A 22,303-nucleotide genomic window follows, 5' to 3' on the forward strand; every position below is an offset into this window, starting at 1 on the left:
TCCAGCGGATCCCCTCGCACTTCTGCACACGTGTTGGTGAAACGAGGCGCCGATCCTTCCCGAGCTCCAGCGGATCCCCTCGCGCTTCTGAACACGTGCTGGTGAGACGAGGCGCCGATCCTTCCCGAGCTCCAGCGGATCCCCTCGTGCTTCTGAACACGTACTAGTGAGACGAGGCGCCGATCCTTCCCGAGCTCTAGCGGATCCCCTCGCGGTTCTGAACACGTGTTGGTGAGACGAGGCGCCGATCCTTCCCGACGATGCGTCGCTTCCCCGAAGAACTACCAACAAGATGAGGCCAAGGAGTCGCACCAAGCCAGGAACCAAGCAGAGACCACGAGGCAGCTCCACGAACCAAAAAGACCCAGCCGAACCAGGCCACAAAGCAGAGCACCAGCCACCCGAAGAACAACCCCCTCCGACAAGAACCAAGAACCAACTCCTCCGATGAACAATCAGCCACAACCAAGAATAAGACCCTTTTTTATTCCTATCAGCCCCTCCCCCGCTATCGGCGTGACTCATGTCCTTGGGTGCAGTCCAACCGCGGGTGGGAGGGAGTTGTTTTTGACTTGAATCACGGGAAGGGAGGGCTCTTCTTCCTCTTCACAAAAGAGGGGGAGGGTCGTCTTCTTTTGTGTTGTGATCGAACCCTAACTATTAAAATGAATCACAGCGCATTGGATCGATTTTTACCCATTAAACAATGGAAGGCGAGCTATCTATGGAACACGTACTAAACGAGATAACTGAGCTAAAGGAACCTGAATGCTGGATGTTATCATGTTTCCAGATTCGCAACAATATCATTAAAAGATTTTAACAAATCTATAAAACATCCGTTTGTGATATATGCTGATTTTGAAAGTATCCTTGAAAAGATAGATAGGTTCTCCAAATCCAAATAAATCATACACAAATAAAGATCAAAAACATACTCCTTGTGGTTTCTGTAATATCAAATCATCTGTTGGGGATGAATACAAGTGAGAATTTTTCGAGGAGAAGATGCCTCAGAGCAGTTTGAAAGACGATTGGAAAAAGACTGGAGAAGACGAAGAGAAATAATGGTTAAAACCTATAAACCAATGTCATTAACAAAGAGAGAGAAAAATTAATTTGGAAAGAACAGTATCTGTCATATTTGTGAGGAGAAAATTGAGGGAGAGGTCAAGGTTAGGGATCAAATTGAGGGAGAGGTCAAGGTTCGCCTGGTGTTGGCGCAGTGGTTAGGGCAGTAGCTTGGGACCCAAGAGGTCCTGAGTTCAAGCCCCGTTGGGACGCTGAATTAATATATGTATGTATATATATATATATATATATATATATATATATATATATATATATATATATATATATATATATATGTACATATAAACCAAGTCGAAAACACCAGGGGGTTGACTCAGCCTGCCATCCTTCTGAGGTCGGCGAAATGAGCACCAGTTGTACTGGGCCCGGTGTATGCCCCGGTTAGAATAGGTGTACCATATCCCTGTGTGTCGTAAGAGGCGACCAGGGTTGCATCAGGAAGGGCATCCGGCGTAAAAACCAATACCAAATCATTATGCGGACAACAAAACGAATTTCCATACCGGATCGGTCGAGGCCTGGGTTACCAACGACCGCCACCGGTACCGGTGGTCAGCAGGGTACCAGTGGAAATTGTGCTACTGCTGGGCGAAGGAGGAGAAGGAGACGGGGAAGGCGAGTCCGGAGGCAGTGGGAGAGGGTAGAAGTGTGGAGGTGAGAGTTGGAACTCTGAATGTTGGGACGATGACTGGCAAAGGGCGAGAGTTGGCTGATATGATGGAGAGAAGAAAGGTGGACAAACTGTGTGCACAAGAGACCAAGTCGATGGGGAGTAAGGCGAGGAGCATTGGAGGTGGTTTCAAACTGTTCTACCATGGTGTGGATGGGAGGAGAAATGGTGTCAGGGTAATTCTGAAGGAAGATTATATCAAGAGGGTATTGGAGGTGAGGAGAGTGTCTGACCGAGTGATGAGTGTGAAGTTGGAAATTGAAGGGGTGATGATGAATGTCATCAGTGCATATGCCCCACATATGGGGTGTGAGATGGAATATAAAGAAGATTTCTGGAGTGAGTTAGATGAAGTGGTGGAGAGTGTATCCAAGGATGAAAGAGTGGTGATTGGAGCAGAATTCAATGGACACGTTGGGGAAGGGAATAAAGAGGATGAGGAGGTGATGGGGAGGTACGGTCTCAACAAGAGAAATGTGGAAGGGCAAATGGTGGTAGAGTTTGCAAAAAGAATGGAAATGGCAGTGGTAAATACATATTTCAAGAAGAAGGAGGAACACAGGGTGACATACAAGAGTGGAGGAAAGTGCACACAGGTGGATTACATCTTAAGTAGGAGATGCAACCTGAAAGAGATTAGTGACTGTAAGGTTGTGGCAGGGGAGAGTGTAGCTCGACAGCATCGATTGGTGGTCTGTAGGATGACTTTAGAGGTGAGGTTGAGGAAGAGAGTGAGGGCTGAACCAAGGACCAGATGGTGGAAGCTGAAGGAGGAAGACTGTTGCGTGAAATTTAGGGAGGAGGTGAGACAGGCGTTGGATGGTGGTAAAGATGGGTGGGATGATTGGGCAACAACAGCAAAAGTTGTGAGGGAGATAGCTTGGAAGGTACTTGGTGTGACATCTGGACAGAGGAAGGAAGATAAGGAGACTTGGTGGTGGAATGAGGAAGTACTGGAAAGTATAAGGAAGAAGGGGTTGGCGAAAAAGAAGTGGGACAGTCAGAAAGATGAAGAAAGTAGGCAGGAGTACAAGGAGTGGCGTCGAAAAGCAAAAAGAGAGGTGGCAAAGGCCAAGGAAAAGGCATATGACGAGCTGTATGAGAAGTTGGATACAAAAGAAGGGGAAAAGGATTTATACCGATTGGCAAGACAGAGGGACCGAGCTGGGAAGGATGTGCTGCAGGTTCGGGTGATAAAGGACGCAAATGAGAATGTGCTGACGAGCGAGGAGAGTGTGTTGAGAAGGTGGATGGAGTACTTTGAGGAGCTGATGAATGAAGAAAATGAAAGAGAGAGAGAAGGTTGGAAGAGGTGGAGATAGTGAATCTGGAAGTGGGGTGGATCAGTAAGGATGAAGTGAGGACTGCTATGAAGATGAAAAGTGGAAAGGCGGTTGGCCCAGATGGTATACCAGTGGAGGCATGGAAGTGCTGAGGAGAGATGGCAGTAGGGTTGTTAATCAGATTGTTTAATAAAGTCTTGGAAAGTGAGAGGATGCCGGAGGAGTGGAGATTAAGTGTACTGGTTCCGATTTTCAAGAATAAGGGTGATATGCAGAGCTGTGGAAATTACAGAGGGATAAAGTTGTTAAGCCACACCATGAAGTTGTGGGAAAGAGTAGTGGAAGCTCGGTTGAGAGGAGAGGTGACGATCTGTGAGCAGCAATATGGGTTTATGCCAGGAAAGAGCACCACTGATGCGATGTTTGCTTTGAGAATGTTGATGGAGAAGTATAGGGAAGGCCAGAAAGAGTTACATTGTGCGTTTGTGGATTTAGAGAAAGCTTATGATAGGGTGCCAAGAGAGGAGTTGTGGCATTGTATGAGGAAGTCGGGAGTGGTGGAGAAGTATGTGAGGATCGTGCAGGATATGTATGAGGAAAGTGTGACAGCGGTGAGGTGTGCGGTAGGAATGACGGACCGGTTTAAGGTTAAAGTGGGATTGCACCAAGGATCGACTCTGAGCCCTTTCCTGTTTGCAATGGTGATGGACAGGTTGACGGACGAGATCAAGACTGGAGTCTCCATGGACTATGATGTTCGCGGATGACATCATGATCTGTAGGGAGAGTAGGGAGCAGGCTGAATCGAGCCTTGAGAGGTGGAGGTACGCACTTGAGAGAAGGGGAATGTTAGTCAGTAGGAGTAAGACGGAGTACATGTGCGTAAATGAGAGGGAGGGTGGTGGTATGGTGCGGTTGCAAGGAGTTGAGGTGGGGAAGGTGGATTGGTTTAAATACTTGGGATCAACTGTCCAAAGTAACGGAGAGTGTGGGAGAGAAGTGAAAAAGAGTGCAGGCAGGATTGAGTGGGTGGAGAAGAGTTGCAGGAGTGATTTGTGACAGAAGGGTAGCTGCAAGAGTGAAGGGGAAAGTATATAAGACGGTAGTGAGACCAGCTATGTTGTATGGTTTGGAGGCGGTGGCACTAACAAAAAGACAGGAAGCGGAGCTGGAGGTGGCAGAGTTAAAGATGCTGCGATTCTCGTTGGGAGTGACGAGGATGGATAGGATAAGAAATGAGTATATTAGGAGGGACAGCGCAGGTAGGACGGTTTGGAGACAAAGTGAGAGAGGCGAGATTGAGATGGTTTGGACATGTGCACAGGAGGGAAACGGAGTTTATCGGGAGAAGGATGGTGAAGATGGAGCCGCCAGGCAGGAGGAGAAGAGGAAGGCCAAAGAAGAGGTTCATGGATGCGGTGAGGGCGGACATGCGGGTGGTTGGAGTGTCAATGGAAGATGTGGAGGATAGAGCAAAATGGAGACGATTGGTCCGCTGTGGCGACCCCTAACGGGAGTAAGCCGAAAGAGGAAGAAGAAGAGGTCAAGGTTAGGGATCACTGTCCTCTTACTGGTAAATATCGAGATCCAGCTAATTTCCATTGTAATCTTAATTATAAGCCTCCAAACTTTATTCCTGTCTTTCTTCACAACAATGCTCACTACGACACACATCTATTTATAAATAAAATTTCAAAGACATCTGGAGATATTTCTGCCATTCCTCACACAAATCAAAAATACATCTCATTCACAAAAACAATTCATACATCTCTCATAACCCATAAAATATTTCTTGACACATACAAGTTCATGACAAGTCCATTATCTAACTTAGCATCAAATATTAAAAACTTACTGAATCATTTCTCAAATCAAGAAGAGATTGATCTCTTATCACAAAAGGGAATAGTGTTGCGAATCTGGAAGCCATGAACGCTCAACATTCAGGTCCCCATAGAACAGTTATATCGGTAAGTATGTGTTTCTAGTTAGGGTCCCGTCCCCAATCTAATGGGAATTAAATGTTCATGCGCTGCGGAGTTATTTTGAGAGTCAGGGTTTTCTTTTATTTTTACATCAACGATAACTACAACAACACGCCTTCACCTCGCTTCCTCACACCAATGCCATTGCCTACATGCGTGCCAGCACATACTTAGGAGTTCACAAGGAAATGACGTCACTCTCACCCAATCAGGAAGATGTGAGCGAGTTCCCCGATGGTCGAGGAATAGGCGCAGGCCACGCATGAGCAAACCGCGCACGAGAAGACGACGAAGGAACGGAGAACAAATAATCAGCGCTCCGTCTTCTCGAGCACGTGTTCTGGCGCTCTGCTCGTCCCGTCGCTGGCACTGGTCGGACCTGTCTTGTCGCTGGCACTGCTCTGCCCACTCTCGTCGCAGCGATCCCTCACCTCGTCTCGCCGCTGCTGGATTCGGCTGCCCTGGTCCGTTCTTTGCCGACTGGTGCTCCGGGAAGGTGCAGACGTCGACCGCGCGAATACGGCCAGGTAGCCAGCCACGTTCTCGTCCCTCAGTTCAACTTCCCTCCGAGCCGAAGGGATAATAAAGACCATTTTGGGTCCGTTTATTTTGGGTGTGCGTCTGTCTGTGGGCCCGTCCTTAAGTAGGAATTGTTAAGTGCTTGTGCTGTACATTATTCACATTCTATTAGTCATGATAACTCTGCCGTTTATGTGTCCCCTTCCCACCTATTGTAAATAAATATATATTTGTTAAATGTATCAGCTTGTGTCTGTTTTCTTCGTTGGTTTAACACGGTGCGTGTTGGGAAATTGGGCAACGGTAAATTGTGCGATCGGCACGGATCGCACAGATCCTGCCCACGGTGTGAATACTCGGTAGATCGCCACGTGGGCCTCTACGTATTTTGAAGCTCGGCAAATAACGCTGTACCACGTGGTTGATTTCTTGACGATTCACGGTCCTGTAAGGGACCCGTACCTTTTGGAAAAAATCTCGATTCCGGGTGTTCGGTAGAGTCGACCCTACTGCCCCACCTTGCGGTCTCGCTCGCAGCTGATACTCTGGTCCACAAAAATATATCCGTATGACTATGTGGATTCATTTGAGAAGTTTAAAGAAACAACTTCCTTCAAGGGAAAGTTTCTCTGGAAAGTTAAATAAAACTCATATTTCCGATATAAAAACGATGAAAAACGATATAAAAGAAGTTTAAAGAAACACAACTTCCTTCAAGGGAAAGTTTCTCTGGAAAGTTAAATAAAACTCATATTTCCGATCCGACACAAGCTAAAAACGTTTGGGAGACGTGTAAGATAAAGAATCTGGGAGAATATCATGATTTGTATCTTAAAACTGATGTATTGTTTTTGGCTGATGTGTTTGAAACATTTAGAACAGTCTGTCATAATAAAAAATTCTTATGGATGAGACCATATTCACGATTACACAGCCCAGGGTTTGGCTTGGAGTGCTATGTTAAAAATGACAACAAAATTTGGAATTAATCAGTGATGTAGATATGCTTTTGATGATTGAGAAGTCTAAGAGAGGAGGAATGTCTCAAGTATGTTCCAAGATATTGTAAAAGCAAATGACAAATATCTTCCTGATTATAATAAGAATGAGGACAACTCTTACCTGATGTATTATGATGCCAACAGTTCGTATGGGTGGGCCATGTCTCAATCTTAACCTTATGGAAAACTTAAATGGGTTAAAGAAAAACATTAATGAAAAAGTTTTACTTGACATTGTTATCTCCTCTCAAAAAGAATTGGATGAAGCTGAAGTTGGATATTATTTTGAGGTCGATTTAAAATATCCAGAAGAACTTCATAACAAATAGAAAGACCTTCCTTTTGCCCCTGATAAAGAAAGTCCAAGAAAAGAATGGTTCAGTGATTATCAACAGTCATTTAATATCGAAGGTAAATCTCTGCTTACGACATTAAATGATAAAGAAAGTTATGTTTTGCATCAAAGGAACTTGAAACAATATTTATCTGCTGGCTTGAGAGTGAGATAAATTCATCGAATTTTGAAATTTAAACAAAGTAATTGGTTAAAGAAGTATATTGATTTTAATACAAAAAGGAGAACAGAAGCAAAAAGAGATTTTGAGAAGCACTTTTATAAATTAATGAATATTGCTGTATTTGGAAAGACTGGAAAATGTTAGGAATCGACAAAACATAAGACTTATTACATCTTGGAAACAGGCTTCAAAGATAATTCATAGACCAAGTTTTGAACAAGTGGAGGTGTTTTCAGAGAACTTTTGTGCTATTCATTTGGAAAAAAAAAAAAAAAAAAAAAAAAAAAGAGTATTGAAATGGGTAAACCTATTCATATGGGAACATCAATTCTTGTCAAAGTCGTTAATGTATGACTATTACTATAATAATTTAAAATCAAAGTATAAGGACAATGTACCATTTTTATATATGGATACAGATCGTTTTATATTAGAAATAAAGACTGGAGATGTATATGAGGATATGATTGATAATATTGATATGTACTAGTACGTGCCCGTAAAAAAAAAATATATATATATATAAATAAATAATAATAATAATAATAATAATAATAATAATAATAATAATAATAATAATAAATAAACCACACAGGCCGTTTCTTCGCTCTCACGTGCCTGTACGTGCGTGGCCCGGAAGTTCAATATTATTCGCAATTTAGTTTTAAGACCCAATTATTCAATTAGCGCCAACGTATTTTATCTTTTCGCAATGTCGTGGCAAGGAAAAACAAAAAGAGAAGAGAAGAGAGAAAAAAAAAATTTACTTCCTGGTTCGGAGCATACCAGCACTCTAATGTTACCGAAATTTATACACCGTCTAATATGAAGACGATCATAACTTGGGCCATTGTGTTTATCTATAAATGTGCATAAGAAATCAAAAAATTATAAGAATACACGAAGTCATCACTCTCCGGAAGCCCTACGTTGTAACCCGTAATGGGGAGCGCGGCTGTGCTTCCCTTCCCCATCGGCCACGACTACGCAACAACGTGTCTTGCCATTGGTTTGGTAAATAAATGGCCATAACTTGGGAAGCACTTATCCGATTAATATCAAACCTTGAAAAGGCACATCCTCAGGTCCCCAGCAATATACCTGGCAAGTTTCAATTACATCGGACCAGTGGTTGTCGAGAAACAGCGGTCACACACACACACACACACACACACACACACACACACACACACACACACACACACACACACACACACACACACACACACACACACACACACACACACACACACACACACACACACACACACACACACACACACACACACACACACACACACACACACACTGCTGGAATTGTAGATAGATGACACAAGTAATCATGTCTGATAGCATGTTGTTTTCATGAAAGAATAAAAGGGTTATTGGTAAGTTTAAGGATGAGATGGGTGGAAAGGTCATGAGTGAATTTGTGGGTTTGAGATCAAAGTCTTATGCTTTTAGGAATATTGATAATAATAACATTGAAAGGTGTGATAATAACCGAAAGGAAATAAAGAAAAATATAATCAAGGAAACAATAAACTTTAAACATGATTACAACTGTTTAACCTCAAAGAAGGAAGAGTGCAGGAAAATGAATACAATAAGAAGTTATAAACATCAATTATATCCAGAAAAGATATATAAGAAAGTATGAGGAGCTTTTGATGATAAAATATATATTTTAGAAAAATGAAATCAATAGTCTCCCTTATGGTTATAAGTACACATGTTAAGATATTGGGTTGGAGATTTAAACGGGCTACCGCTGTCTTTTTACTGATTTATAAATGACAGAACCAAGCAATAACCAAACCAAACCAAAGAGTGGAGATGTAATCAGCCTTGGTATTTAAATGGTAAACATAAAGAATGTGAGAAATCTATATTAATATTTCGGCACGCCCCTTTCTTTGTTCCACCATCAGATTTTTGTTACTGCATGAAATGAAACAAGATTTGGCACATATACTAATGATATTATCGTCTTCCTTAAGAGGCCCCTCAAAATTTGTTTTGATGCATTTTCACAAACTCCAACGGATTCCATTCAAATTCGGTACGATTATGGCTTTTGGTCCAACTTAGGTCATTGGCTATAAATTTTTTCCATAACACTTACGATATTCGAAGAAAAAAAAAATCGATAAATCGTAATCCCTTATGGGATTTTCCATTCAAATCCACTCAAGTTTAAGGCCTACGGGGGACGCAAATTTCCACTTTGCCCAGGGCGCAGTTTACCTCCGCTACGCCAAGCTGTTAGGGTTAGGGTTAGGGTTTGGGTTAGCATTAGGGTTAGGGTTAGGGTTAGCTACCCTAACACTAACCCTAACACTAACAGCTCACCCCAACCCTAACCATAACCGCTAAGCCTAACCCTAACCCCAACCACTAACCCCTAACCGCTATTCAGGAAACTTGCAAGAAAGCCCGGGCAACGCCAGGCTTTATTGCTAGCCCGAGCAACGCCGGGCATTACTACTAGTATCAAATAAGTCATATTGAAGAAATAACTAGGGTAAAAGTAGATAAAACAAATAAGTGGATAAATTTAATTACAAATCAGTTGGAGGATGTCAAGAAAAAAAAAATCAATATCCTTGAATGGACTGAAAACTTTGATGGTTATCAATTGAACAATGGAAAAATAATTTACGACAATCTCAAAATGATATGTGGCTCAGGAGGTGGTCAAACAAGAGCATTAAGAGAAGTTTATCATTTCATTTCTGCTCAACAAAGATATTTAAACCAAGAACGAAGTTCCAAAATAATCTTTGTGAATACACTCGATGGTGACGAATGTAACAGCAAAATGAAGTTATGACATAAAGTAGAACATTAACAAATATTCATTGGATCACTCTTTGAATGGAATGAAAAATATGAAAGGAAAAAAGTGTTTTAATCAGTAAGTCTCAGTTTAACATTTGCTCAATGGGGCAGAGATCGGTATCCTATTTTGGGCTTTTCGGGCTTGAGACAGAAAGGTTTTAACATTAGCTTGTATGGAAGAGTGAGGAAATCAGTCTCCTGTTTTGGGCTTTTGGGGCTTGTGTTAGAATGGTTTCCTCATTCATATGCATGGGATAGGGAGGAAATCAGTTTACTGTTTTGGGCTTTTGGGGCTTGAGACAGAAAGGTTTTAACATGAGCTTGTATGGGAGAGGGAGGAAATCAGTCTCCTGTTTTGGGCTTTTGGGGCTTGAGACAGAAAGGTTTTAACATTAGCTTGAATGGGAGAGGGAGGAAATCAGTCTCCTTTTTGGGCTTTTGGGGATTGAGTTAGAAAGGTTTCCTCATTCATTTGCATGGGAGAGGGAGGAAATCAGTTTCTGTTTTGGGCTTATTTGGCTCGATTCAGAGTTTTTCCCTTTTTCCCCATTCATTTTAATGGATGCCTCAGAAACCGCATTTATGCTCTCCTCCTGTTCTATTTCTGGTTTTCATCAACGATCTATCCGACTCTGGAAAATCCTCTTTATCTCTTTGCTGATGACTCCACATTCTGCCTTATCATCTGTCATCCCTCACAACAACAAGCAGCAGCTTCTTCGCTCACTGCAGATCTGGGTAAAATCACAAACTGGTCCAACAAGTGGAACATGTCTTTCAATCCGGAAAATCTCACACTCTCACTTTGTCTCTCCGAAAGGACCGTTTGGAACCGCCGCAACACCGTCCCCCCCCCCAGCCCCACCACCAACATCTACCTTCTCAACAATCCTCTGGAAGAAGTCCTTAATGTCAAGCTTTTGGGTCTCACTATCTGCCATGATCTTTCCTGGGAAAGCCACATTTCCAACATGGCCTCCAAAGTCAGTCGCCGACTGGGAATCCTCCATCGTGCAAAGTCCTTCATCGGCCCACCTGAGCTCCTGACCACCTACAAAGCTTTCATCCACAGCCTGATGGAGTACTGCTCTCCACTCTGGGTTGGTGCTCCTGCTTCCCACCTTTCTCAGCTTCACGCTGTCGAAACCAAGGCATTTTGGATCATTGGAATCTCTGACGATGAGGTTGAGTCTTTGAACCTGCAACTTTCTCACTGCAGCAGGTCGGTGGTCCTTGTCTTCTTCCGTCTCTTCTCCGATCTCGCCGCTCTCTGTGATTTGTCCCGACCATATCTCCACAGGGTGCTCAAGGTCCGCCAACATCCCCCTTCTGATAAAACTAGTTGTTCAGAAAGTTCTCCAAATCTTTTGTTGTGTAGAGGTACACCCCTTTTTCACAGGTACATTTCAAAGTATTTTCTGCTGCTTTAAAAAGCTGGTGAGTCGTTTCATTGTGCAATCCTTATTTGGCAGACCAGGCCACCCGATGACTGTTGTCAACGGATTTTGGTGGATGCGTGCCAATAATCTAAGCAGATCAAGTCATTTCAAAAGTCACGTGTTGCCTGTGTTAATTCGTACCTTCTTGTGCTGTGTTTGTCGAATTTGTTTTTTTTCTCTTGATCACGTCCTACTTTATCCGGCCACTGTAAGATTTGGTGTCCCTTTTGTCTCCATAATTTATCGTTTTTCTTCTTTCTTTCCAAATATTTTACTTCAACCTCAAAAGTGTCCCATTTCTTCTGCTCACTTCAAGGATTTACAATGAATTAAGGCACAGGAGGAGGCCTTTCAGCCCATCACGCCTGCACCACAGCAACACCACATTTCATCAATCCGTCGATACCCCTTTACTTCATGTGCAGCTTTATGGCGACTGCACTGGTACTCATTTCACCAACCTCGGAAGGATGACAGGCTGAGTGAACCCCCTGGTGTTAATTCAGTGGCAAACAGTGCTTGAACTCAGGACCCGAGGATCCCAAGCCACCACCCTAACCGCTAAGCCAACACCAGGTAATTGTTGAAAAACTTCTTCAAAAGAAAAAAGAAGAAAAGAATTCCACTCCATTGAAATCTCATTCCACTTGAATTTCATTCTGCCTGTAGTTTTGTTCTCCATTCTTTTCCCCCATTTTCAAAACCACTTCAAACTCTTCATTGAATAAAAATGCTTCACTTTGCTTCTTTTCCATGAAGACTACCCCACCGAAACCATCATCTATTCTTCTTCTTCTTAAGAATATCATTGACCAATTTGGAATTGGAATCAACATTCCTCCACTTCATGTTCCCACTTTCTATATCCCTCCTCACCCTATCCTCTCTCAAAGTTTCTCTCCACACCCACCACCTCAATGTTTCCCATGAAACTCACCAACTCAAACCTTGCACATTACACCAACCCAATCAAAGCCTTCCTCAAACCTTTCACTCTGTTTTTTTTTCCATATCATTTAACATCGTCAAATGAAACTTGGTGCATGGCCATATCATGATGAGTTACGTCACCCGTTCGAGTTTCAGGGCATTTCATCAATTTTTCACAGAGTTATGCCCTTTTTGGGCTTCGAAAATATCACAACAGTCGGGGACATGCATTGCAAAGCAATTCTCACTCTTGTTGGAATGGTGTTTGGTCCATAACCAGGTTGTGAAAAGAGGGGTATCTTGACCTGGACATGAATATTAGGTGGGTTTTCTTTTGATTGATGTTGATGAATCAGTCTTTTCCCCAATTACGAACATTCTCAAGATCCCAATTTGGATTGACGCTGTCTTGAAGGCGGAATGAAGCAGGCAGGCAGCAAGGATAAGTTCTGAATCAGGATGAGTCATCAGCAGACATGGCTTGCCGAGATGAAATGTTGTGTGGTATGTAAATGTATGCAAAGCAGAAGAATCGAAGGCCCGTACACAGACCTGCGAGGTACCTGCATGAATGATATGGGCTGCAGAAGATGGACCCTCATGCCACACAAAAATTTGGTGATCTGTGGTAATTCTGAGATTATTGCCACAGATGCGCAGGAATACCATGCGACTGCAGCTTGTGAATGAGACCCTTGTGACAACCTATCAAAAGCCTTGGAGATGTCAAGGGCTACAAGTCTCGCCTTGCTGCACTAGTCGAAGGCCTGGTTCAAGTGTTCAGTTATGAAGGAAAGAACATCACCAGTCGATCGTATATGATGGAATCCATCCTGAGCATCAGTTCAGAGAGTGTGGACTTTCAAGAAAGTGATAACCTGTTTGCCGATGAGGCATTCAAAATACTGTGCTCCTTATGGGAAGAAAGCTGATCGGCTGACATTTGGATGGATCAGATTTCTCCCCAGACCCTTGAAAGGCAGGTACAACTGAAGCCAACTTCCAGAAAGATAAGAAAACAAACTTTGATAAGCAAAGGTTGTGCAGGTTTCACAGAAAATGAAGACAATTCCTGGCAAGCATGTCTTCAGGACAATTGCAGGGATACGATCTGGCTTTTGAAATGTCCAGCCTTCGGATGAATTTCCCAACTATCTGAGGAGTGATAATTATCACTCCTCAGATAGTTTCTCTATTATCGTCGTGGATACAATATAATTAATAATAATATTAATGGTCAAACGGGTGGGACAAGTCATTAACGATTGATTTTGGTAATCAAGTGTGAAGTTTGCAGCGAAACGCTGCACCACTGGATATTGCATTGGCCAGTGAAGTACGATGCAAACCGCCTCTTGGTTTCACCAATTTCCATTTTGTGTAATCTTTGAGGAATTGTTTTTGGATCACCAGACATGTTCAAGAAAGGGTGTGTTAAGGTGCGTGTTCACGAAAGGGTGATTCATCTTTGGCACGTGTTCAAGAAAGGGAAATGTGCACTTGTGTTGAAGAAAGCGTTCAAGATTTGTATTTTCAAATTTACCTCCACCACCAAAGGTGGACGGAGGTTATGTTTTCACCCATGTTTGTTTCTCTGTCTGTATGACTGTGAACAGAATACCTCAAAAAAATTATCAATGGATTAAGACGAAACTTAGTCGACAGGTTTGGTGGATGATGAGGACAAATTGATGAGATTTGGTGAAGATCCAGATCTGGATACGAGAATTTCTAAAGTGATTCTTCACCATTGAGAGATGTGGACAAAACCGATCCAAAGAACGATATTTCAAAAGGTTGTGGAAGCGTTGGCTCGGTGACAAGAATAAGTCGATTCGATTTTGGTTCAGTTCCGGATCCAGATCCGGCCTATCAATGGGATACAAAACAAACTTTTCAGTCTGGTGGAGGTATGCACTCTACCGAGTGTCGTTCCAGATATATATTTTTTTGAAAATTTCTATTTGTTCATTGCACATGTTCAAGAAAGGCTGATGGATAGGAGTTCAGGTGTGCCAAGGAAGGACTTTGTGTGATGAAAGATGCAGAGTCAGCAGCTGGCTTTGGAGGTCAACTTTGAAATGTGTTTCGCCCAAGAAAGATCACGGCTGACAGTGAGACCTCGTATTTTAAGTGAATGAACTTCCTCAAGACTAATGATAGGAAAGTAGATGGGGTGGGGAGGGGGGGGGGTCAGGGGACATCAGATCATCCCCTCTCTCATCCCCTCTTCCTGTCCAGGCTGGAGTTCCTCAAGGCAGCGTTCTGCACCCTGTTGTTTTTCTGGTTTTCATCAATGATCTCTCAGACTCTCTGGAAAATATTCATTATCTCTTTGCTGATGGCTCCACACTCTGCCATACCAACTGTCATCCTTCAGATCGGCAAGCAGTAGCTTCTTCACTCTCTGCAGATATGGATAAAAATCATAAACTGGTCCAACACGTGGAACATGTCTTTCAATCCTGACAAATCTCTCACTCTCACAATGCCTCTCTGAAAGGACCGTCTGAACCACTGCTCTACCCCCCCCCAATCCACTTTCTCAACAATCCTCTTTAAGAAGCCCTTTCATTCAAGGTTCTTTGTCTCACTATCTGCCATAATTAATTTAATGTCTCACATCTGCCATGTCTCACTCTCTAGCCACATTTCCAAACTGCCCTCCAAAGCCAGAAGCCGAATGCGTACCCCTCATTGTGTTAAGTCCTTCCGAGACCCACCTGAGCTCTTGACCACATGAAAAGCTTTCGTCCACAGCCTGATAGAGTATTGCTCTCCCCGATGGGCTGGTGCTCCGGCCTCTCACCTTTCTCGGTTTCATGCTTTGGAAACCAAGGCATTTCAGATCGTTGGCATCTCCCATGGTGAGGTTGAGTCTTTGGGCCTCTCACTCACTCTCTCACTGCAGGCAGGTCAGTCTTTCTGTCTTCTACGGTCTCCCCTCTGATATCGCCCCCTTGCACTGTCTGCGATATGTCCCCATTCCCCCTATATTTCGAAGGGTGCTTAAGGTCCGACAGCAACCCCCTTCTGGTAAAACTACCAAAATCACCAATAACTGCTCAACTTCACTCTTTCATTGCACTTTTTTCCTGCCTTTGGAACAAACTCTCACACTCTCTTCAATCCCACTCTTCCCTCCAGGTCTTCAAAACAGCTGTTCACCATCACCTCCAATCTTCCCCCATCCAAAACCACGATCTTTTCCACCCCCGTAAATCCACCCCAAAAACGCACCTCCTTCAATCAAATTCCATGCTTTCTTTCCCGAAAGCTCCCTGTCGTGTGAGGTTCTGAAAGTCCCTGTGGTGTCCATCTTGTTTACCCCATGTTCCCCACCCCATCCCTCTTCCTTCCACAGATCTTGTTGTGTGTTGTGTGTTGGCTCTCACACGAGCTTCAACAATATACACAAAAAAACAATTAAAAAAAAACAAAACATTCACTGTGGATCGAGAATCTAAAGGTTTTCAACACAAAATTGTTCCAAAAGAGATTCCATAAATTACAAGAAAAAATACATTCATGGTTGAACATCAAGGTATTTCTTGACATGCTCAGGTGTATAAAATAGTGACATACCAGACTTGGGTGTTAATCCGTCATCCTGATCATGGAGGTTGCAGACATCACTGAAACCGATTCCCCGGAAACCAGGAATATTTTCCAGCTGCACATTTTGGAATCCAATAAACTTTTTGCAGAAACTGGGAAGTTCTCGAATAACAGTCTCCAAGTTGATAAATAGACTTCCCAAGAGAGAAGAGCCTGCAAGCTGGACAACCTGCAGCTTGAAGAAAGATTCCACAAATTTACAGAAGTCGGCATACATCGCAAATTTAAATTTCTCTTTGGCGAGAGAGAGGAGCTCTGTTCGCAATGCATCAGAGTCTGTACAAGCTTGAAGAATCTTCCGATTCTCAATTCCAAGTATATTGATCACTGCTTGGGCTGTTTCTGCTCTCAGACCTTGTGAATGGAGCCATTCCAAGAAGTTTTCCATTTCACCGATGACCTGCCAGGGACAAAATGCTTATGTTAACAAAGGAAAGGTAATGCATATTATTTTCTTTACTCTGTATCTTATCCAATCAATTTAGGGTTTTGCAGTCAGTTTGTTCACTCCATGTGTGCTGGCAGGATGAACTTGAGGACGACACACTGACCCCGAGTTGTCTCGCTTAGGTTTGAATCCCAGCGCGACAATAAACTGTTACCGTGGTGTTTGACAGAGAGGGAAAGGGATCAATGTGTGTGCCGTTCATCCAGATGAACGTTCAACTGGGCATCCCCTCTCACTGCGTGAGTTGGTGGGTATTCAAGATCCTCGAGAGTCTTTCTCGAAGATGAGGCGAGCTATCACTGGCACGCTGGCCAAATTCCAAATTTCTTCGTGAAAATACAGGGGGCACTACATCAACGGCACAGCCACACTCACAGCAATGATGCAACCAGCAGCCACCACAAACAAAATGAAGGAACAAAAAATGAAAGTGCAACCCCACCACTCCCGCCTTCATTATCGTTTCATCAAAAAGCTTGTAATTAATGTCCAGAGAGAAAAAGGTCTCAACAGTAACACCATGGCTGCACAAAACAAGCAGAAAAGCCATGGTGGGGAAGAACCTCTTATTGCTTTTCTTCTTTCGCAGTTCCCTTTCATGGAAACCTAGCAGGATTAAATACAAAACCTTCCAAAAGGACAGAGGAGCTCCTTGTGAGCCAACAGCCATGCATATCTGGTGCAACTGCATCTGCAGACGTCCTCTTGCAGTTGCTTACCTTTCCTCAGAGGTTGATGGCAGTATTTGCACTCTGGCCACCACAAAACACACTGTAGTGTGTGCTGTGGTGGTGCTGAGGTGTCGTGTACCAGACAAGTCTCCTCGGGTAAATCTGGGGTGTCCCTTCGGTGGGGTGTCTGGAATATCCTATAATTACGTGATGGGGATGGGCCAGGCATTTGGCTGGGTGGTGGCCAGACGGAGGCTCCTGGAGTACAAGTGGAAAGTGGACGCAGCGATGCACTGTGGCACATGCTTCCAATGAATGAATTCATGAATTTGCCTTCATTCAGTGTGAGCTCAAATACTTCAAAATCGGCAACTGCCCCCACCCAGGGCCGGCCCGAGATGAAATGATGACCCACGCAAGAATCGTCTTTGGAGCCCCTCTCCATTTGTTCAACATGTGAATGTCTTATGAGGGGTATGGGGTCATGAGGGCAGGCAGTGGTGAGTGGGCAGTCAGGGCAAGCAGCGGTGAGGGGACAGTGAGGGCAGGCAGCGGTGAATCGAAACTGAAGGAAGGTAGCGGTGGGTCGGTGGCGAGGGAAGGCAGCGGTGGGTCGGTGGCGAGGGAAGGCAGCGGTGGGTCGGTGGCGAGGGAAGGCAGCGGTGGGTCCGTGGGGAGGGAAGGCAGCGGTGGGTCCGTGGGGAGGGAAGGCAGCGGTGGGTCCGTGGGGAGGGAAGGCAGCGGTGGGTCCGTGGGAGGGAAGGCAGCGGTGGGTCGGTGGGGAGGGAAGGCAGCGGTGGGTCCGTGGGAGGGAAGGCAGCGGTGGGTCCGTGGGAGGGAAGGCAGCGGTGGGTCCGTGGGAGGGAAGGCAGCGGTGGGTCCGGGGGGAGGGAAGGCCGCGGTGGGTCCGTGGGGAGGGAAGGCCGCGGTGGGTCCGTGGGGAGGGAAGGCCGCGGTGGGTCCGTGGGGAGGGAAGGCCGCGGTGGGTCCGTTGTGAGGGAAGGCCGCGGTGGGTCCGTTGTGAGGGAAGGCCGCGGTGGGTCCGTGGTGAGGGAAGGCCGCGGTGGGTCCGTGGTGAGGGAAGGCCGCGGTGGGTCCGTGGTGAGGGAAGGCCGCGGTGGGTCCGTGGTGAGGGAAGGCCGCGGTGGTTCCGTGGTGAGGGAAGGCCGCGGTGGGCCCGTGGTGAGGGAAGGCCGCGGTGGGCCGGCGGTGAGGGAAGGCGGCGGGGGGCCGGCGGTGAGGGAAGGCGGCGGGCGGCCGGCGGTGAGGGAAGGCGGCGGAGGGCCGGCAGTGAAGGAAGGCGGCGGCGAGCCGGCGGTGAGGGAAGGCGGCGGCGAGCCGGCGGTGAGGGAAGGCGGCGGCGAGCCGGCGGTGAGGGAAGGCGGCGGCGAGCCGGCGGGGAGCCGGCGGTGAGGGAAGGCGGCGGGGAGCCGGCGGTGAGCCGGCGGTGAGGGAAGGCGGCGGGGAGTCGGCGGTGAGGGAAGGCTGCGGGGAGTCGGCGGTGAGGAAAGGCGGCGGGGAGTCGGCGGTGAGGGAAGGTGGCGGGGAGTCAGCGGTGAGGGAAGGTGGCGGGGAGTCGGTAGTGAGGGAAGGCGGCGGGGAGTCGGTAGTGAGGGAAGGCGGCGGGGAGTCGGTAGTGAGGAAAGGCGGCGGGGAGTCGATGGTGAGGAAAGGCGGCGGGGAGTCGGTGGTGAGGGAAGGCAGCGGTGAGGGGATCATGCGGGCAGGCTGTAGAGACGCGGTGGTGAGAGCACGCGGTGGTGAGGGGAAGCGATTACAAGGTGAAGTGAAGGGGTAGTCAGGGCAGGAAGTGGTGAAGGGGTAGTCAGGGCAGGAAGTGGTGAAGGTGTAGCGAGGGTCTTGTCATGGGATACTGTGGGATTGATATTGTGTATTGTTCACCCAAACCCAGCGGACGCCCACCCCCCTTATCCCGGCCACCAAATTAGTCATTTATTCATTCCCTGGTGATATTCCTGCACCTGCCCCACATCTCTCATCCCCACTCTCCCACCCCCTCCCCAATATCCCTATTAAATTGAGTCGTTAGTTTGATGGATTTATTTAATCTGAATCGAAGTGTTCACGATGCACAGACATGATAGACCAAATCTGAATTTCTACCGCCTGTGCCAATTTTATTGTTAATTCCTGTTATATCTTCCTGGCTGGCTCACACAAACCCAGCACCACAGGCGGTTTCCTGGGTCTCTTGCCCCTAAATCCGGCCCTGGCCCCACCATCTCCTTCTAATAGTAGGCTCTTGCTGTCTGTCTGTTCCATTCTGAAACACAGAAAGTAAAGGCTCTTTGGAGAGAAAAAGTGATCCTGACCAAATGCAAAGCTTTCATCCACGGCCTGATGGAGTACTGCTCTCTCCTCTGGGCTGGTGCTCCTGCCCCTCACCTTTCTCAGCTTCATGCTGTGGAAACCAAGGCATTTAAGATCATTGGTATCTCCTGCCGTGAAGCTGAATCTTTGGGCCTCTCATTGACTCTCTCACCGCAGGACGGGTCGGTGGTCTTTGTCTTCCACTGTCTCCTCTCTGGTCGACACTCCCCCCTCCCCCCGGTCTCTGTTTGTGATTTGCCCTCGCTCACCCCCACCACCCTATTATTTCCACAGGACATTCAAGATCCGTCAGGAATCCCGTTCTGGTAAAAAAAACTACCAAAATCAATCACTGCTTACCTTCGCATTCTGCGAAAGGTTATGTTTTGGTCGGCGTGTATTTATTTATTTATTTGTAATCTTGTGATTCGTATAACTCAAAAAGTATTACACCGAATTGCATGAAATTTGGTGGGATGATTGGTTATTAGCCAGGAAGCATTCGATTAGATTTTGGGATCGTTCAGGTCAAAGGTCAAGGTCAAGGTCACGAAAAGGTCAAAATAGTCTTTTTACGATAACTGTCAAATTTTATTCAATTTGCATGAAACTAACGCCAAAAATGTTCAGAATTCAACGCCTCATCTTGTGATATGCAATATGACACAATGACACCCATATTCTTGTTCCCGGTTAGGGGTCAAAGGTCAGGGGGGTCACGACCTTGAAAAATATGCGGTTTTTGTCATAACGCGGTCAATTCTTGTCTGCTTTACATGAACCCAGCACCAAAATGTTCAGAATTTAATGCCCAATCTTTTGACACAATGACGTCATAACACGTGTCACCGGTTGGGGTAAAATTTCGGGGGGGGGGTCACGCCCTTGAAAAATATGTGGTTTTCAGCATAACTCAGTCAATTCTTATTCGATTTGCATGAAACCAGCATCAAACGAGATTACCTTCTCTTGTTGAAACGTTGTATTCACCGAGCTTGCGAGTGAAGACTCGCCAAAACGACGCGAGTTGATTGTTGTTTAGTCCATAGCCCCCGAAAGTCGGGGGGGGGGTCATGACATTATAGATATGTGGTTTGTGTCATAAGACCATTCATATGAAACCAGTTCCCCACACTCATACCAAGAACAAAAAAAGTAGTGGCAGCGAAGGTATGCGCTCTATGAGTGCCCATTCTTGCTCATTCCTCTTTTTTCCCCCACCTTTGGAATAAACTCCCACACTCTTTTCAATCTCACTCTTCCCTCCAGGTCTTCAAAACAGCTGTTCAACACCACCTCCTACCTTCCCCCATCCAATACCTCGATATTTTTACCCCTGTTAATCCACCCCAAACCCACCTCCATCAAATTCCCTGCTTTCCTTCCTGAAAGTCCCTGTCCTGTCCATCTTGCTAACCACATGTTCCCTGTCCCATCGCTCTCCCCACAGTTTTGTCCTTCCCTCTCCCACCCCTCTTGTTGTGTGTTGTGCCTCGACAATATTACATACATGCATATACAGCCAAGTGGTGAATATAAACACATATATTGAAGTGATGATACACATATTAAACACATACCTGGAGGGCTCCGTTCCACCTTCTGAAAACCACGTGTGGAGAAGAACAAACAAACATCTCAATTTACTTTTTCCTTAACTTTCTCACAGATACATCATGAATTTACATTTTCCTGGAAGATAAATATTCAGGTTCAACAAGTCGAACACCGTCATCTCACAAACACATTCCAGACACCACACGCAAGGGATTTGTGCATCAATGGGAGATGTATAGGTTCCAGATGGGGGCAGGAGGGGCCAGCCCGATGGGGGCAAGGCGGCGGGTGCAGCGTGATACAGGCGGGGGAGGGGAGGTGTGGAGCGGGGGAGGGGAGGTGGGGGCGGGAGGGGCCAGCCCGATGGGGGCAAGGCGGCGGGTGCAGCGCGATACAGGCGGGGAGGGGAGGTGTGGAACGGGGGAGGGGAGGTGGGGGCGGAGGAGGGGAGGTGGGGGCGGGGGAGGGAGGTGTGGAGCGGGGAGGGAGGTGTGGAGTGGGGAGGGGAGGTGGGAGGGAGGTGTGGAGCGGGGAGGGGAGGTGGGGGCGGAGGAGGGGAGGTGGGGGCGGGGGAGGGGAGGTGGGGGCGGGGGAGGGGAGGTGGAGGCGGGGTAACACTTTCCCTCCGAGTTCTCGAATTCCTGAATAATTTCCCTGTGGAGTCCAATTTCACTGAGATGGAATGTCGGTGGAAGGTTAACGAGGAATGTTACATTTTCGACCCACACGATCTTTTTGAGTTTATAGATTATTAATCAGGGTTTCCATCTCCATTCAGATTATGAACGTTAAAAATCCCACGGAACAGGTAAAGTCGGTAATCGAACCTCGTACCCTCGTTACTCCTCATTTCGAGATCAAATCGGATACACAAGTCAAATATAAAAGGTTTCTGGTTGTTTTGTTGTTAAAAAGAAGAATGAGGTTTAATGATCGTTGAAGGAAGTTTAGTGATGATTTGATTAAAAACAAAACGAGTGAAAAACACCTCATTAAATTAACAATCAAACACCTCAACAAACATTCAATAAAAACTTCTTTAACTTTCCCTCATCGACGTCGTCAAGAAACATAAAATTATTTTATATTTAAATTCCCGTTTTTAGTGTTAAATAAGAATTCCCAAAATACCTCTTCCCATCAGTCCCGACCCGACCACGAGGATCTCGGTTCGAGGTTCTGTTCGAGGTTTGCAGGAACAACAACCCGGAAGTTCTTCCTTGGTTTTCTCTTCTTCTTCTTCTTCTTCCTCGTGTTCACCTTTGTCCTTTTTATTACTGATCTCCACCATTGTAATTGACGGTTTTGTTGAATTGTAAAATACTCCAAGAATGAGGAAGCGAATATTAAACCGACATCGGAACGTTACAACCTTTACACTATACACCTCCTGACCT

The 22,303-nt window shown here is 45.7% G+C and overlaps 1 protein-coding gene across 1 annotated transcript in view; it reads right to left on the minus strand.

Annotated features, from left to right (window-relative positions):
• Positions 1 to 22,303, minus strand: part of LOC147021037 (uncharacterized) — a 123,571-nt gene extending 101,268 nt beyond the window's left edge. Inside the window, 2 exon segments of the mRNA XM_085893556.1 lie at positions 15,867 to 16,299; positions 22,038 to 22,303. Of these exon segments, the coding sequence (XP_085749682.1) occupies positions 15,867 to 16,287 (421 nt within the window). The 5' untranslated portion in view covers positions 16,288 to 16,299; positions 22,038 to 22,303.

The sequence above is a fragment of the Eptatretus burgeri genome, chromosome 8 (genome assembly GCF_056783735.1).
Source record: "Eptatretus burgeri isolate ZD-2024b chromosome 8, Ebu_testis_v1, whole genome shotgun sequence".
Taxonomy (NCBI): Eukaryota; Metazoa; Chordata; class Myxini; order Myxiniformes; family Myxinidae; genus Eptatretus; species Eptatretus burgeri.